This window comes from Haliotis asinina, chromosome 10 (assembly GCF_037392515.1).
Source record: "Haliotis asinina isolate JCU_RB_2024 chromosome 10, JCU_Hal_asi_v2, whole genome shotgun sequence".
Taxonomy (NCBI): domain Eukaryota; kingdom Metazoa; phylum Mollusca; class Gastropoda; order Lepetellida; family Haliotidae; genus Haliotis; species Haliotis asinina.
In genome coordinates, this window is record NC_090289.1 from 18,780,802 (window position 1) to 18,799,402 (window position 18,601).

At 37.6% G+C, this 18,601-nt stretch overlaps 1 protein-coding gene across 1 annotated transcript; it reads left to right on the forward strand.

Annotated features, from left to right (window-relative positions):
- Positions 1–1,186: 1,186 nt before the first annotated feature.
- LOC137298394 (uncharacterized) lies at positions 1,187–15,426 on the forward strand. The gene is made up of 3 exons (XM_067830652.1): positions 1,187–1,531; positions 4,580–4,665; positions 15,235–15,426. The coding sequence occupies exons 1-3, from the start codon at positions 1,433–1,435 to the stop codon at positions 15,389–15,391; spliced, it is 342 nt and encodes a 113-aa protein (XP_067686753.1). The 5' UTR covers positions 1,187–1,432; the 3' UTR covers positions 15,392–15,426.
- The last annotated feature ends 3,175 nt before the right edge of the window (positions 15,427–18,601 follow it).

The following is an 18,601-nucleotide window of genomic DNA, read 5'->3' on the forward strand; positions in this document are numbered from 1 at the left end:
CTTCAGTAATTATTCGTTCTACACTGCTATGCTGCTAAGCAGTGCAACGAATAGCCCAGTACTGAACGAAGTTTACCTAGACAGCTCATTGGCGGAGGGTTAAAATAAATTAGTGTACTAGTCGAAACCAGGTGAATGTTACTTGGGAATTCGTGAGTTGTTTTGATGGTGAAATACTGCGTGTACAATGAAGTGTCTTGCTCTTATTACTCACCCGTTGAAGACACTGCAGTGTAATATTTTCACTTCAATATTACACTAGTGTAATACCGCTTGTCGTATGACGTCAAAATGGTTCAACGTTGTGATGTCACAATGCTAATGTTGATGTCGCCATTGTAGACCTTGCTTGACTTGAAAGCTGAGAGTCCTCACACTGTAGGCGATTTCGCCGCAGTTTCTGTCAGTTTATGTTTGCGAGTAATAAACAGAATACTAAACTCGCTTCCGTGAAATATCATTTTCATTAAACTCGTTAAAGATTTAGGATCAAACTCGCTTTCGCTCGTCTGATACCAAATTATTAACTCGTTTAATAAAAATGGTATTACAAGGAAGGTCGTTTAGTATCCTCATTTAAGGGCATAACCTACGTATGTACTTTGTCGGTGACACCAGAGACCATATAATAGATAATATAATCTATTATATGGTCTCTGGTGACACACCTAATCCTGCTTCTCTACTGCATGCAATGCAACTCTTCTGCTGGTCCGCGTAGTTGAATATCGATAACTGATGTTTTTGCATCACTGGTCATACTTACCTTACACACACACACACACACACACACACACAGAGAGAGAGAGAGAGAGAGAGAGAGAGAGAGAGAGAGAGAGAGAGAGAGAGAGAGAGAGAGAGAGAGAGAGAGAGAGAGAGAGAGAGAGAGAGAGAGAGAGAGAGAGAGAGAGAGAGAGAGAGAGAGAGCAATGTAACGATCATGCTGAGCGCTTCGGTTTACTTATAGGCTGGAATGGTAGCGCTTCCGTCTAAAAATTCTGGTTTTGGCTTCGGCCAACGAAAAACATAACACTGTGTGTGCCTATGATTTCGAATGCGTTCACAACCATCGGCGGGCTCAAAATAGCGCAATGAGAGACGGGACCCGGCTGCAAAGTATCCCAGCTGTGCCTAAACTCAGCTAAGTTCAAGTTGGCAACGCGCATCGGGATCCGGGAACCGGTTCAAGGTGAGTGTTTGCAATCGGCTTCAGTCGGATGAATCCGTTACGTGTTTACTTACTCACTGAGATTCTCAAGTAGGCAGTTAGTAAACTAAATCAGAACTCTCGATAATGAACCTGTCCTGCCCCTGTTGTATGTCGATTTGAATATGAACTAACGACATGTCATGTAGTAATGTTTCATTATGCACATTCTTGATCAATAAGCTTGCTGTGAAGAGTTCCGAGTGTGCCTGGCAACGATGAAATATGGCGAACGAAGACAAAGCCCAGAATGTCAGATTGTGTGATCAAGCTGCGGACGGAAACTTAGAAGAATTTATTCGTGACCATTACCAACAAGAAAAAGTGTGTACGAATACGAAACCCCGTCATTCATGTTTCATTCCAAAGCTGTTTGGTTTGTCTCATATGTATTGGTCTTTTTAATGCTGTTTCGTCCTTTCGTTGGATCGCGTAAATTGTGTCGTTTTCTGTTGAATATTGTGAAATGAAATGTCTAACAAACAGGGTCACAGTGAGTGATTTTATTTATTGAGGGCATTTAGATTCCTAAGAGCATAAAAATTTGAAAAAGAAAATCAAGATTTTGTGAGGGTGACAGCATGGAAAGAAAGTCACAAGAAAAAGTCACGGATAAAAAGTCACTGTTTGGGCAGGGAACCTAGAGAGAGAAGAAACTCCATGAAAAACCTCTGAATGTATGCATCAGGTCGTTACGTAACCAGTGTTGCCAATAATAGCAGCGTAATATTTAAAGGGGCACTGATGCGGAGCAATTTCCGTGGACTGGTGGTTTCTTTTGTTATTGTTTTTCTCCCAGGAGTACGAGGATGATATCCCAGAATTTGTGACTGGTTCGTGATTTCTCTAGTGAGAAGAGAATGGGTGATTAGTAATAGCTAGAATGTCAATTCCGTGTTTTGCTTTGGCTTTTATTCGAAGTGAATCAGTTTCAAAACTGGTCTTTAACAGAGCATTGTGCTTCTTCAGAAATGGGTCTAGTTGCCTAAATCATCTAGCTATGCACACCCATCTTCAGTACCTTCAAGTTCAACAACCAAGCATACAACATATGTGTATCCCAATGTCAAGATATTAAAATTTTGACCTTGCACTTTTGGTTGTGTAATATCTTTATCACACATAGAAACAAAATTTTGGCATGCATGTTTCCTCTGGATGACATTGAATTTCATTCAGTTTAACACAATTAAGTGAAATATCTCCTTGTTTTAGTAAATGTATACTAGAGATGCTGCCAATATTTTCTGTAATGTGTCAGCCTTTGTGTACTTTTTTAACATGTTTAAAGGGGCACTGATGCGGAGCGAATAATGTTTCTCGCCAACGGTCGAATTACGAAACCAAACCGCAAATTGGTCAGCGCCCGCTCCTTTGACCGTGACGGGCAAAGGAACTGGACTCCAGTCCATATTAGCAGAATTTCTTCACCTAAACAGTCAGGAGGCCAGATGCCCATCATATGCCATTTGTTTAAAAATATCCATGGTATCCCTTGTCTGATCGTAACCAAATATCCCAGCAGTGTAGTTCTTTTCGGATGCTTGGATGGTATAGTTACTGATCCAATTTGATCCTATTTCTGTGTTTTTAACCTCGATATTTAATCATGTTACATGAAAATATGATGTCTACAGGCACGTAGCCAGCCATTTGTTTCAGTACGGAAGATTGCAAAGCTTTATATATATATATAGGTAATTTTGAGTGTTGGTTCAGCTGTGATAGCAAATATCATACGTAAATTTTGGTTGCTATGGTAGCTACAATGGTTTATTATTTATGATAATAAAAACACACTGTTGATTTATTTGAATTCGTATACAAAAACCGATGACTTTGCCTTTGGTAGAGAAATCTGAAAATTTTCTTACGTAAAAAAACCCTTATTTCACCTATTTACCCAAGTACACAGCAAATGCCTGTGTGTATTCCTTATGTAACGAAATTCCGTTGGTATCCTCAAAACAGTTTCGGCCCATAAGTGTTTCCAGGCTGCATGCGACACAGAGATTACATCTTCCTTGCTGTAACTCGCGTTTGATGGTGTAAACCTACACGTGTTATTTGTCATCATTCTCTGGATGGTCAATTAATGAATTTATAACAGGTATAATTAGAAGTAACACCACTTCGGTTACTCAACAAAGGTTCCCATTTGGCATTTCTCCTGTCTGGAGTAAATACTCAACATTATAAATTAAGGTCTGTAATGGCAAATGTATTGTATGTTATGTAATATGTGCATGTAAGTGATGCAAGAGGGTTTATCAGCTGAGTTACAAAAACAAACATTGATCAAAGGATTAACCGATAACACACTGATTGATTAATTACTTTTATCTTCTAGCAGATTTGTCAAAAGGCAGTGTGTGTAGATGACAACACCCTGTTGTAAAGAGTGAGTGCAAAAACAACATCCTCCCTTCAAAGAATTAACCACCCTTGCGTTGATTGATTGATTGCTCATTATTGGTTAACTAAATTACTTAGAATAGTGGACATCATACAATTAGTTTGCCAGGTGTGAGATTTACGAGACCAATGAGAGGTTTATCTGGTTTTCACCAACGAAAGACGTGAAACGATGTGTTACTTTTTCGCAAACTGGACAGTTGTAAGACACGCGACATAGAGCAGGATTATTTACCAGCTGCAGATGAATGGAATATGATTTCTTTTATGTGGATATTGATGGATACATTCCTGAACAAGGTAGTAGCCTGATATTGTTGCTATAAAATTAGTCTGTTTTACATTCATTAATTGCAGTTTGTTTTAATTTATTTGTTGTAGCATTCAGCAGAATCTGTATGACAGAAAACACACACTAGATCGCGTATGTGTGTGAAATAGGATCCACATTGGCAATCTATACAATGTATAAATGTTGCTGTTATGTTAGAAATTTACTATGAGTATAAGCAGATCATGTGTTCTTTTATTAATTTTCAGAATCATACAAATATGACAATAAACTAATTGTGTTATGAGACAAAATATAGAGACGTACATTGGCTTCGTTATTTTTCCGTCCTAATAGTTTTTTACCGTTTCTACCACTGGCAGATGATTAGCCTTCAAAGTGTTTCATTTGTTTTCATAATACCTTTGTAATGAAGTAAAAATGACTTCACCTAAGTTGATCTGTCTATAATTAAACTATCAATTGCGCTTACGGAATGGATATCATCCAGGTACTCACGGGAGAAAAACAATAACAAAAGTTTACACCAGTCCACGGAAATTGCTCTGCATCAGTGCCCCTTTAAAGGTTGAGTACTTACCTAGGTGAAGGACAGTGGTGTGACATTACTTAATTTCTCTATTGTATGAAGATTACACTCTTATGTTGTGTGTGTTGTGTTTCAGAATGCTGGGAAGCTTACTGCCTCTGACACTTTGGATGAGAAGAGGATTGACAACTTCTATAATCGTGCAATTTCAGAGAGTAGAAGGTACAAAAAACATTATCAAGAAATGAAAACACACAAACTGAAGAAAACCCAGTGACTAAAATTGAACTATGGGTTCACAGGTTTATGCAGGGATAACAGTAAATATACTTTAGGTTAACTACACACTTTCACAGAGGTTGTTGCCCAGTGGAATGAACATCTGCAGAGTTTATGTAGAATGTAAGTGAAAACTGATGAACTAAACTTGAAACACTTACCTTGGCCTAAACAAGGAGCTAAATATGATAATGATTACAAATGAGAAACTATGGATGATTTATTAGCGGTTTAACATGATTCTGTCAATATGATTCTCTGTGAAGAAAATGAAGAGCCAGTTGACTAGCATGAAAAAGTGAAAAAAAGCCTGGGTACCTTTGCTTGAAAGAGTCCCAGCTGAAACAAATCCTAACTAGTTAATACAGGAGTTAGGGCATCCTACGTATACCATCTTGAGTATTGCCACAAGCCTGTCTCTTCATTACCAATTAACTGATAACATATGCTCAGAAAATTCTGGGCCCCTATTATGATCCAAGACCCTAGAATCAAAGTTAAGATATCCAAGGGCTAGGATCCTTTTGAGAAAAGGGTTTGTTTGCTTTTTCATGCTAGTCTAGTGGCTTTTAGGTGTCCTACTTTCTTCTCCAATTTCTTGAAAAGAAACTTAGTGCAAAGTAACTTAGGACAAATACTAGGATAGGTTCTGACTGTCCTATGTGTATCTTAGTGGACATCAATATGATGTGTTACTTGTTTGTTGAACGTTGTCAAGCAAAATAACTCACCTAAATTACATTTGAATTTGAGTTGAGTTTTTATCATCAAGTTATCAGTAATAAATAGCCATACTTGATGGAATACATATATTCTTTAGATCTACAAAGGAGATCTGTTCAATTCTTTCTCATTCTAACTCATTTTATTTACAACATTGCTCCCCACTGTCACATGGCTGTGAAATATCAATATCAAGGCTAACTTGATAACGAAAGTAACGCCTGTTTAATGGTTAAATTGTATTATTGCCCCATTAAAACTAATCCACAGGGTGTAGATATTCTTTTTACTGACAGGATTGAAATCAAAGCACATAAATCCCTCGTTGATGAAAATCTCAATTTCATCATAACTGATATAATAGTGGATGGACTAAATATTACCCTAACTAACCTGTATGGCTCAAGTAAGGATGAACCTAATTTCTATACTAAATTATTCCATACCATTGTGGAATTCAGAAACGAGTCAATTATTATCTGTGGTGACTGGAATCTGATGCTTAACCCTACGTTTGATCTTGAACATAAACAACCTCAGTGCAAGAAATACTCTCTGGAAAAGAATTGAGAACTTAAATCTTTTAGATATTAGGAGAGAACAAAATAGTTATGTAAGAAATTTACATGGTGGAAAGAAACCAGAAGAAGTAAGCAAGACAGGATTATTCATCGTCTCTCAAGACCTCTTTAATATACCTTATGAGGCTGATATTGTCCAAGGTTATAAATCAGACCATTCCCCAATAATATTATCACTTCAGAATGCATGAAGTAATTAAAGAGGCCATGGTAATTGGAGATTCAATACCTCACTCTTACACAATGAAGAATACACAAAAATTGTCAAAAATACATTATGAAAATGGTATCCAGGAAATTAAAATATCTAGATCTTTATTTCTTGAAACTTTCGTCTTGAATTTGAGAGGAAAAAACAATTTCATTTTCTACATATCTTTAGAAAAACAGAGAAAAAACTAGAAAAGATCCTGAAGAAACAATACAAATTCTGGAAGAAAATATAAGATGTGACTTTAACAATATAAATGAAAAATATTTAGCAGAACTATCTACTAAGAAAAAACTTTTGGAACAAATTAATGAGGATGATGTAAGAAGAAATCAATTTCTAAAAAGAACAAAATGGTATGATGAAGGAGAAAAAAACAACCAGCCATTTTTGTCACATGGAAAACAGAACTTTTACTAGTAAGCTTGTATTTATAGGCAGTGTTAAGAAAGATAACAGAGTTCTGATTACAGATATGTTACTGGTAAACACATATAAGATGATCCACGACCTGACAAATGACCCCAATTTGCATACTTGGGAATGCCCAACAGAACGATCCACTTGAAACAAGAGGGAGACAGGTTGTCTGATAAATATCGAGAAGTTCATTTTCCCTGTGCGTTTCACACATGAATTGTTATAGCACACTCGATTTGGGAACAGGTACAATCCCAACGAATTGAATCAACACAATATACTGAGCAAATATGTTTAGGGCCACCGATCCATTTCATGAAGCAAATGACATTTTCCTGGGTTTTTTTTAACAAAATTGTTGAATATTTAAAATGCTTGTCAATGCCCCAATCATCTATTTGTCTTCGTCTTAACTAAAGATTAGCATGGAATATCAGTATCTTATGCCTGAAATTGCAGTCTTATCATTCGAAGGAATATGCGGTGTTATTTTAATGGGTAAAGTTGACTTTTCGTCTGCTAAATATTAAATAGATAATAACTACATATAGTTAATTGTGTTTCATTTAACTTTTTAATATGTTAAAAGTTATCTGTTACTGAATGGTGGTGGCTAAATCAGAGTAGCAAGAGGGAAATATTTTCATCCCATAATTTTGTTCCTATTTCTCTGTACGGGCTGATTTTCGTCCATAATTCCACTGGTGATCGACTGGGAATACATGTTTTGGAAATTTATATAACCAGTTCCAGAGAAATGGTTAGTATTCAAACAATATTTCCAAATTCTTCAAAGGCATTTAGAAGTTGGAGAGGTAATACAAGACACTGTTATGGATGACAACTTCTTTCATTCTTGTAACACGACGTTTCAAGGCTAATTCTTGCCCCTTCATCAGGTGGATAATGAGTATAGGTAACATTGCAGAATATATATAGGTGTACATGAAGCCAGAGAGGTAAGATGTATATACAAGCACATAAATGTAGTTAGGTATGTACAATCACAGAGGAGAGATGAAAAGGAGGAATGTTTTAACAGTACATGGTTGTTTACACAGCTGATAGATCGAGAGTCTATGAGTCCTTGTTGACACACCAGGCAGAGGGAAAGTATTGATCTCTATTGATCTGAGGTTCTAATCACTGATTTTGGAAGCAGTATCTCGGTGTTTTTCCTGTTGATGGAGTGGTTTGGATAGTTGACGATGTGTTGAGAGAGGGACGATTTCAGATCTAATTTTCTTACTGAAGTTTTTTGCTCTTTGAGTCTGATGTTGAATGGTCTGCAGGTTTCACCTATGTAGCTGCTTCCGCACTCACAGTTTATCTTGTTTGGGGTTTGGGGTTTGGGGTTGGTTTGATCACTGCCACCTCTTCCATTTGCTCTAAGGATGTTTTTCAATGTCTTATTTATCAGAATAAAAGGTCACATCAACACTGGCAGTTTTTCTGAGGAGTCGACTGATTTGATGACTTATCTTGCCTTGGTATGGAATGTTGACTCGGATGGGTGCAGGCTCAGGTTTAGGGAGGCGGTCGTTCTGATGCTGGACAGTTGTGGCTATAGTCTGGTCAACGAGTTGTTTTGGGTATCCATTGAGGGTGATGAAAGTTCTCTTGAGGTGGTCAATTTCGTCTAGGGTAGAGACTATGGCTTGCTTTATTTGTGGATCTTGGTTGGATAGGTAGTGGATATACTGGTCAGTGTGGGTAGGCTTTCGATAGACAGTGGGAACGATTCTTTCAGATGACCTGTCAAGGGATACGTCTAGGAATGGCAGCTTGTGTTGGGCTTCTACTTCCATGGTGAACTGGATGCAGGTGTGTTGTTTGTTAAGGTGGTCAAGTTCTGCAGGGTTGTGGTTGGGATCAAGGATAGTGCAAGTGTCATCAACTTTTCTATACCAACATAACGGTTGGAATGTCGATGTAGATAGGGCAGATTCTTCAAAGCTGGTCATGAAGATTTCAGTTATCAGCGGAGAGAGGTGAGCCCATGGGTAGGCCATGGATCTGCTGGTAGATGTTGTTCTGCAATGTGAAGTACGAGGTCTGGAAACAGCTAGACACAAGGTTGATGATACTGTCAATGGTGAGTTTGGTGTCTAGGGTGTTAATACAACTAGTTAACTCACCAAAGATTACTCTTTTTTTATGACAAAGTATGGGAACAGTAAAAACCTGATATAGTATGTGTGAATCATTATACAAGACACAACAATGCTGGAAAATTAGGCGGACTTACTGATTTATGCTTTAATTATCACTCTCTGAATCAGTCTCGGTGTCTAAATCATTTGCAAGTCCTAAGTCAATCACTGGTATGTCAATTTCCCTTTCTACTGCGATTTTGAGTTGCCAGTAACCATCTTCATTTGTTTTAACATGTTTACAACATTCCGACCATTTTTTGCACCGATTACAGACATCCTTTCATTTATGGCCACTCATAAGGAACTTTTTGTGAACTGCAAGTTTTGTGAAGCGGCATAATTTTTCACATGTGCCCAAATGAACTCAATCGGGTTTAGTTCTGTGTGGTATGGAGGGAGACATAGTACATCATGACCATGTTGCTTCAACATCGTGTCTACTCTGTAGTCAGGGCCCGATTTGTTGGATTTTGCAAGAAACAATAGTTAGGCTTTAAGCATTTTCTTATCAAATGAGATATCGTGCCTCTGTAGCCATGCTTTTATGTTATCTTTTCTGTTGGCGGTTGTGGGACATTTGTCCACTTGCTTGTTATGATATGATGCATTATCCATAACGATGACAGAGTGCAGTGGAAGGTTTGGGATCAACTTTTCCTGGAGCCCTTTGGAAAAATTATCAAAGTTCATCTTGTCATGATAGTCTGCTGATTTGAGTTTGAAATCAAAAACAAGGAAAGCATTTGGAACAAAATCGTTTTCACCCCCTGCATGAACCACAATAAGCCAAGGTCCGGTGCCAGACGGAGGTTGAACCCCATTTATTTCAACTTCACCCTCAAGTTGCCAACACTATGGGACAATGTGGTGTACGTGCAACCATGTTTTATCGATAAAGATGAGTGTTCGATTTTCTTCTCTGTATTTCTTTATTCCACGCAAGTGTTGCAAACGCTTGGAAACAATGTCTTTACGTTCCATTAAAAGTTTACGGCTTGACTGCTTTTTTCGCCACCTAAACCCCATGTCTTTGAGATTTTTTTTGAAAACTTTCCATAGAATCCTTGTAGTTCAACTGGCACTTTGCCATATCATACAGTTGTGGGTAGTTGTTTTTTTACGCCATATAAACTTTGTACAAATTGACGGACTGCACACCAGTCAAAATCATCAAGTCTGTAACTGCAAGTTTGGGGTTTGCGCCACTTGGTGGGACTGATAAATGTAGGTCCACTCGCACTCCTACCACCTTCTACCTTAATGCGCTTTAAAGTTGCCGTTGAGAGTCCAGTAGCAAGGCTACTTTGTAAAAGAGAACCTGCTTTGGTTGCACAATTTTTGTCCATATACATGATAACATTGTATGCTATCTCCCTTGCCTGAGAATGAACTATTTGCCCATGTTTTCCTAACTTGGACATTTTTTACTACAACTGAAATCTGTTTAACAGTACTGAGACAGGTGTAAAACAGTAGCAAGACAGGTGTTACACAGCAGTGAGACAGGTGTTAATCAGTAGCGGTGTTGATTTCATGTCACGGTTAGCATGTATTGCACATGCATAATCGTCAAGCTACCTGTAGCAGCCAAGTGTACTCGCCCAGTTCGTTGTACCGTCTCTCTTGTCACAAATGCGTTTAGTGCGCAGGATCATCTAATATGTGTCTAGCAGTAGTAGTATTTGGGATGAACTGAAACATTTTTACAGTAATTTCTTTAGAGATATCCATCAACATGAGAATGAAAATGATACAGATTTATGATCTATTAACATTCCACAAATAGCAAAGAAAGAAGTCGAGGGTTTAGAAAAAGCGATTAGACTAGAAGAAATTAATAAAGCTCTTCCTTCCATAAAGAGCGATAAAAGCTCAGGAATTGATGGCTACCCTATTGAATTCTTTAAGGTCTTTTGGAGACATTTAGGTCCATGGGTATTGTAGATTTATGAAAGAAACCTTCGCAAACAATGAATTAACTATTACAATGAACAGGGGAATTATTACTTGTTTGCCTAAACCAAATAGAGACACAAAATTTCTGAAAAACTGGAGACCTATTTCTTTACTAAACTCTCTTTATGAAATAAGCACATGGAGAGCAAGCAGGATTAAATCAACATTAGATACAATTGTACATGAGAATCAAATAGGTTTTTATACCTTGGAGATGTATGAGTGAAAATATAACTCTTCTCTACGATATTGTCTTTGAAACAAGAAGGTTAAATAAGCCTGCCCTATTATTATATTACTATTTGACACCACCTCCTAACCATATTTAATACAGCATTTGGATTTGGGCCCAGTATTATCAAATTGATTAATGTTCTGACTAGCAATAATGCAGCAGCAGTGTTACAAAATGGGCACATCACCTCCTTTACTATTATCAAAATTCTAGCAATTTCTACTCTGGTACATATTTTCTCTGCATTTCCTAACCTGCCAAAAAAATTTCATCACTGAACTCATTAAAACAATCTATAGATTTATATGGAATAATAAAAATGATAAAGATTGAAAGATCAAATATCACTAGTACTTACAAATATCATGGAATAATACTTTATGCAAAAATTCATTTATTACCACTACAAGCATTATACATTAGGATTCAGATATTGAGAAAATATACACATAGAATATTAATTTCATCATGATCAGTAGTAGCTTAGAGGAAGACACCAACTTAAAGCAAGAACTAATTTTATAGATCTACAACTCCACAAAGGTTTAAATTTACAAGTGCATTGTTTAAAGATGTTTGTCCATAAATCTTAGTCTGAGATATTCAAAATGCCATGGTTAGACAAACCGTTCATTAAGACTAAAGCTGAATCTAGACAGTTTAATGAGCTTCTTTGAAGAAAACATATCATTAGTACAACAGTGTCAAAACATTTTTAATTTGGGTCATTAAGCCATGGCCCAGTGAAGCACATCTATTGTAATCCAAGCTATTATAATTGGCACATCAAAACAGGCTTGGATAGAACTAGCCCAAGCATACAGTAAATGTGCCAGCAGGATTAATGCCACTTAAGATAGGATTAATAGAATTAAGAGGATCCCCTCTGTCTGGTTATTCCAGTAGGTCACACCCCACTCTGTATATTCAGCATTTCACTGGCTATTATAGGGCACACCCATTTTGTATCTTTTAACGAGCTACAACCTTTTTATTGCTTCAAGTTTAGTTAAATAGTCTCCAACTCCATTTGTCCAGCAGAAGGGTTTAGACTTCCAACTCAGACCAACTCTGGCCCTCAGCCCAGAAGGTTGTACCAAATCCGTGGCCACCCTTGTTATTCTATTTCTTGTTAATAAAATTGTAATTAGCTTCTTGTGACTTCGGACTCTTCGCTGAGTTAATTCCCCCAAGCAGACCAGCACGCCAGTTAGTTATGGGATTTCACTGGTACGCTCATAAGGACCCGAGACCCTTATCATAACACGAAGATGGAAGCCTCAGAAATGTTGACATTGAATGTTTCATCACTGGTTTGAAATTGTCATCATTGAAATGTCACTTAAGAAAAACTTCAAGCTTTAATAAAACTTTCCCCATAAATCCTTTACACTCCATTGGCTCTAATGGTATTGATTGCTTACCTGGCAACGACAATCCTTATTGGTGAGATGTTGTATCTACTGGAGATAAACAACAACAATCCTTATTAGTGAAATGTTTTGTCTGCTGGAAGAGTATTTTATGAAAAGCACCCCTTTGACAGTGATGGCTTAGGCCAAATCTCAGTTCAGTCACTTTGGCTAAATCATTTCTTCTAAGTCCTCAAACATGATTAGATTGGTTAGATTGTGGTATACATTGTGTCAAAGATGATATGTGTAATGAAAATGGATTTCTCACCTTTGAAGATCTAAAACAGCGGTAGAAAATAAGACGAACCATCTTAGATTATAATAATAATAATAAATAATAAGGGTATTTATAAAGCGCTAGTTCCACATCACTGAGGGACATGCTCAAAGCGCATATGACATCTATACATATGCACAGGGCGGACAACAGTAGATACAGTTAGTGGTAGTGTTGGAAGAGATACATTTATAGTCTAGATTTAAACACAGATAGCGTAGATGCACTCTTGAAGTTAAATGGGAGAGAGTTCCATAATGAGGCAGCTGCATGTGAGAAGGATCGAGACCCAAAAGGTTTCAGTTTATATACTGGTACAGTCAAGAGCAGTTGGTCAGCTGATCAGAAATTTCTTGAGGGCTTGTAGTGGACAAACATCTCCTGAAGATAGACAGGGGCAGTGTTTTGAAAAGACTTGTAGACTAAAGAAAGGATCTTAAAGTCAATCCTTTCACGGATCCTGAGCCAGTGCAGTGACTTTAGAGCTGGGGAGATGTGAGAATGGAGCTTAGTCCTGGTTATGATAAGGGCATCCCTGTTCTGTATCCTCTGCAGTCTGTTCAGCTGATCTCCTGATATTCCCATGAGTAAGCTGTTACAGTAATGCAGACGAGAAAGAATGAGTGATCTAACCAGAGTGGCTGTAATTTCAGTTGTAAGAAGATGACGGATTGATCCTGTACTTCTCAAATGAAAATGACATACTTTGCAGAGATGGTCCACTTGCTTATCCACAGTAAGAGAAGAGTCAATAAAAACACCAAGATTTTTTACATGAGGCGAGAAAGGTATGAGAGACTGTCCAATTTGCAGGTGGGTTAGCCGGGATTTTTGCTGTCTAGAAGGTGGAGCAATGATGATGGCCTCTGTCTTTTCATCATTTAATTTAAGCATGTTGGTTGACATCATGGATTTGACATTGTTAAGACAACTTTCAATGTCATTCAAAGATTCCATCTTACTTGATAAGGTGGGTCTGAAACTGTCTACCAGCAGCGAGTCATCGGCATAGAAATGATGAGCCACATCATCATTTTATCATCATTTGTTAAATAATATTCCAGTAAGCTGGAGACAACTTTTAGGAAACAGAATTCTCTACTTAAATCAATTAAACATTAACAGTGTATACCAAGATATGATCTCAAATGTTAAAGATTCAAGGATATTTTATGATAAATTGATTGAGGGCAACAATGCCCCTAAGCTACTAGAGTATTGAAATGTCTTTCAACATGATATAATTTAGAGAGATATATTCAAATACAGGTACTACAGGACAGGTACAAGTGATTGTAAAAAAGCTGTTAGACTTCCAATACAGATTTATTTACAAAATAATTAATACAAAGAAAGAACTATTGAGGATTATTTTAGTGGATACTGATACATGTAGTCTCAGAAAAGACAGAAGACATATTACATATATTATTTTATTGTAATTTTGCTAAAAACTTTTGGCAACATGTAGAATAATTTCTGAATACCCTAAATTCTAAAGTAATTTCTTAGGCTCTGAAAAACTATATGTACAACCAAAAGGTATATATCCAGGAAAAACAATAATTTAGATTCCTATATAAGGAAGTGGAAATATTTATCTGCTGTTCTGTGACTGAGCACTGAAGCACTCTTGTAATATCAGTTGATATTTCCAATATCCTCCCACTCCATTTAAACAAGTCAGCCTTATTTCTTTAATCTTATATACCCTCTATAGAAACTCTCATGACATTCTATATTTTTATCCCCCACCACATGTTTAGCCGAAAGCAGGGGATATAGTACGTACAGATTGGAATATCTTAAGAATCATTGACATATTTTGTGTCTTAGGTTTATCACAGTAAAATGAATGTCACAAGGGGACTTTAGCGTTTTACCTTGTCAGCAAGACATCTCAAGAACTGTTTTCTGGATTTTCTTCATATTCAACACCAAGCTTTATCTGGGAAAGGTGCAGGACCCAGTCGATTTTGGTGACCTTCAGTTAATTTTCAAGATCAAGGCGACTTTTCTTTTAGGAGTTTCATAAACTGGTCAAGGTCTAAGTGACTCTTCAAAATATTTTTGTGTATGAATAACTACAATGCAAGATATGGAGAGAGTTTTAGAGTAATGTATTTGTTGACATTTTACTTCATCTTAAACCACGGTCTTCTTACGTTTGATTGATAATATGTGGTGGGGGATTATGTCACCTTAGTGACAATGCTTGTTAAACTTATCCCGTTTCACGATATACACTTCTATCTCTTGATTCGACACTGAGTGGAATGATGTAAACTTTTTCTCTCTAGGCCTCTCTTGTCCATCTGCCCAAACACTCCATACTAGACTGAACCTTTGAAAAAACTGAACTATTTTTCTTAGCATGGTTTTGGCTTTTTCCTGGTTAGTAGTAAACACAAACTGTGGCTTAGATTATTGCTGAAAGTATGATAAAGACTACCAACTTTGTAAAAACAAACCAAGTTTGTGAATGCCAACTACAAAATTTATTTTGTGAAGTTGCAGATTGATATATTCTGGTTACAGAATGAATGAAGAAGTGGTGAAGTCAAAGCAGAAACAACAGCTGCTGCATGAGGAGCTTGGTGGGAAGAACTTGGCTGAGTGGAGAGAGGAACATGCGTCTCAAGCATTGCAACCAGAGCAGGCTGAGAGGGTTCGACTGGCTGACCAGTACTGCTGATCATGTTTACATTAAACTTGCATCTTTCACCACCATCTTCTGGTTTTATTTCTAAGTATTTGTGATCTCATTCACTGATACAGATACACATGGATTGAATGTATCATGGTTATTCCCACTTGTGCAGTATATTCAGAACAATATTTTATTCACCAGCATACGTCTTTGACAGTCAGCACAATCCTACTCAATTTTCCTTCTATTCATAGCCTTTATGATGTTTGGTCCCACTTGACGGGAGCTATCCTGTGGAGTGTACCATTACATCTACCTCAATGCCTTATAGTGTCCCAGATCATGTTATTTCAAAGAAACATAAAGGATAAATCCCTTTTCATCTAGATTCACAGTCAAAAGTCTTTGGTCCCTGTGCAATCCAGTTTGCTCCTGAAGTTGAAGATACACCTGTAATATTATATCTGCCAAAATGCCATTTGATAGTGTTGTATATCATGGTTTTTAGAGCGAATGCTTTGGTTAATGTGAAAGTCATTCAACTTTACTGTCAACATTGTCCCTATCACTAACGTTTGGTCTGTACTTAGTCCATGAGGGTTAAATTGTAGGCTTTGAATAGCTGCAGTTTTACCACCCACTACTGATTCCCCTCAAAGGAGGTTTCGAGAGTTGGCTAGAGGATGTTCAGTTTTTAACTGTTTCACCACAGATCTAGATTTGTCTAGATTTGTCCTGAAAGATGTTTAAAACAATCTAGTCATGCACACTCAAGAGTTGACTGACCCTTTATCCTAATTCAAACTTATAAGATGTCAAGATTGCATGCATTGTCAGAAAAAGTTTTGAAGATAGTGATTTGCAGTGTAACCATGAGGATATATATTGATTATATGGCATCAACAGGGAGAATCTACATAAAGGATTCAATAAGAACGTGTTAGTATTTTCTCGAGATTAATTTATTTGAGAATACCAGTATTCAGGCAATGACACAAAGGGTGACCTGTGGCCTTGCTTGTTCTGTCAACCATATTTCTAAGTCTCTCCTTAGTCTTTGGCCCTAATGTTCCAAGAAAGAGATCCAACAGCATGGCATAAGTAGTGGAAACATTGGAAACTACAAAAGGAAATCCTTGTTAGTATGAGAAAGAGACTGTATCTGTAAATGTGCCAATGGTGGCATGTGTTAAAGAGAAAGTTGTCATAACGTGGATTATGACGATGTGAATGTAACCAGATTGCATATTTCTGACTTCAACATGAATGACACAGTTTATAAATCACCAATCACTATCATTACAGGCAGAATTAATTTACTTAGGGGCAATTCATGATATATGGGCAGTGTGGATGATGATCATTTTAAGGGTTGGGGTTACCCAGTTTGTTCTGGGGAGGTAGTGGGGTGAACAATTTTGTGCTAGTTGAAACTGGTAAATGATTGATTTTGGGCACAGGAGGGATCAGTTATGTTGTACATAAATATTAAGAGGGGGGAGGGACACATTCACACTGCACATGCTTCTCCATAAATTTCATCATCATCATCATCATCATCATCATCTCACACATACATGCACATGTGCACATACGCGTGCACACACACACACCAAGCCATAAGCTATGAACAGCCCTTTGATGAACGAGCACAGTGAAAATAGGGTAACGATGAAAGGAACTGGAAATTGAGCAGCTGAAGATGTAACTCTTGGGAAATGTTCACAAGATACCAGAGGGGGAAGGTCACACCTAAACTTATTTGCCAGCTTGAGAGCACCACATGCCATGCAGTCATTAGGTACACCTGTCAAGTATGTACATGATTTATGCCATTCCTGTTAAAAAAACATGAAATGAGATGAAAAAAAACCCCTGCACCAATCAACATAACAATTATCAGCCAATCCCATGAACAAAATTTCACACCAAGGTGAGGATGCCTGCTGTCAGCTTAAATAAACCTACATATGTGAACACAAATCTGATGACCAAGAAAAGCCATGATCCAGGGTTCTATCCCATTATGACTACCCTGTATGACTACTACTCCAATACACAACTTGAATGGTGTGAGTGTTTTCAAATTACTAGCTGTCATCCCTTCCCTGCCACACTGCAAAGTCCCTAGAAGCAAGGCCTTGCCATTATGACTTTGATAGTTTTGCATTATGTATCTTATTTCAAAAACAACATGTCTGAAGACACAGTTAACTGAGCATCAAGTGAATGAAGACAAATACACACATGTAGGTATTATACCATAAACCATGGATGACAAGATGGATGAAGCAATTGGTGTATATCAAAATTGCCTGAAAAACAGTTGATGCTGTTTTGAGAATACGAACCATGAAGTGCTGATGCAAGTGGTATGTTTGAGTGTGTTGGGTGATATCTCTCTGTTCCTGAAAATGTACTCAAAAAAATAAATGCAAAGTTATGTTATCATAGAAGTGAGTGAGGTTAGTTTTACACAACACTCTGCAATATTCCAGCTATAAGGCCATGGTCTGTAAATAATTGAGTCTGGACCAGACAATCCAGTGATCAAAAGCATGAGCTTTGATCTGTATAATAGGGAACCAATTACATGTTTCAACCAAGTCAGCACCTGATCCTGTTAATCGCCTCTTACTACAAGTATAGACTCATAGTTACCTTTCATGGCAAGCATGGGTTGCTGAAGACCTATTCTACCCCAGATCGTCACAGGTCTCATTGGATGTTTCAAAGACATTTACTGTATGCACAAAAAACACTTGAAATTATGTACAGATAAACAGCATCAAAAGAGGCGTCTTTCAAGTTCATCCCAAAGGTGCTCAAATGGATTTAAATCCAGGAATCTGGAAGGCCATGGCAGAACGTTGATAGTGGGGATGACGTTAGTTCACTGAAATAGCGCTGTGCCGTCAAGTGCACTATGTTTGTCCAGGTGTTGTGTGAGATGATTGCCCACATCATGACACTTACATCATCAAATCTGTCCACTTCTTGTATGCAATTTTCTGCAAAGCTTTCATATCACTGGCGATGGACAAGGCCAAGTACATGACGCTTGACACCTTTGCAGTCATAGCTGGCAATGCTGAATGGACAAAATCCTGAGAAGACATCTTGGTGGCAACCCCGCTTTTCGCAGATAGTTCTGGACAGTCACGTCTGAGGTCATGCGCAGTACTTAGGATGCAGTGGAGGCAGCAGCTGTCATCCTTTGGTGTAGGTGGTGCATTCAGATGAAGCAGTCTTTCG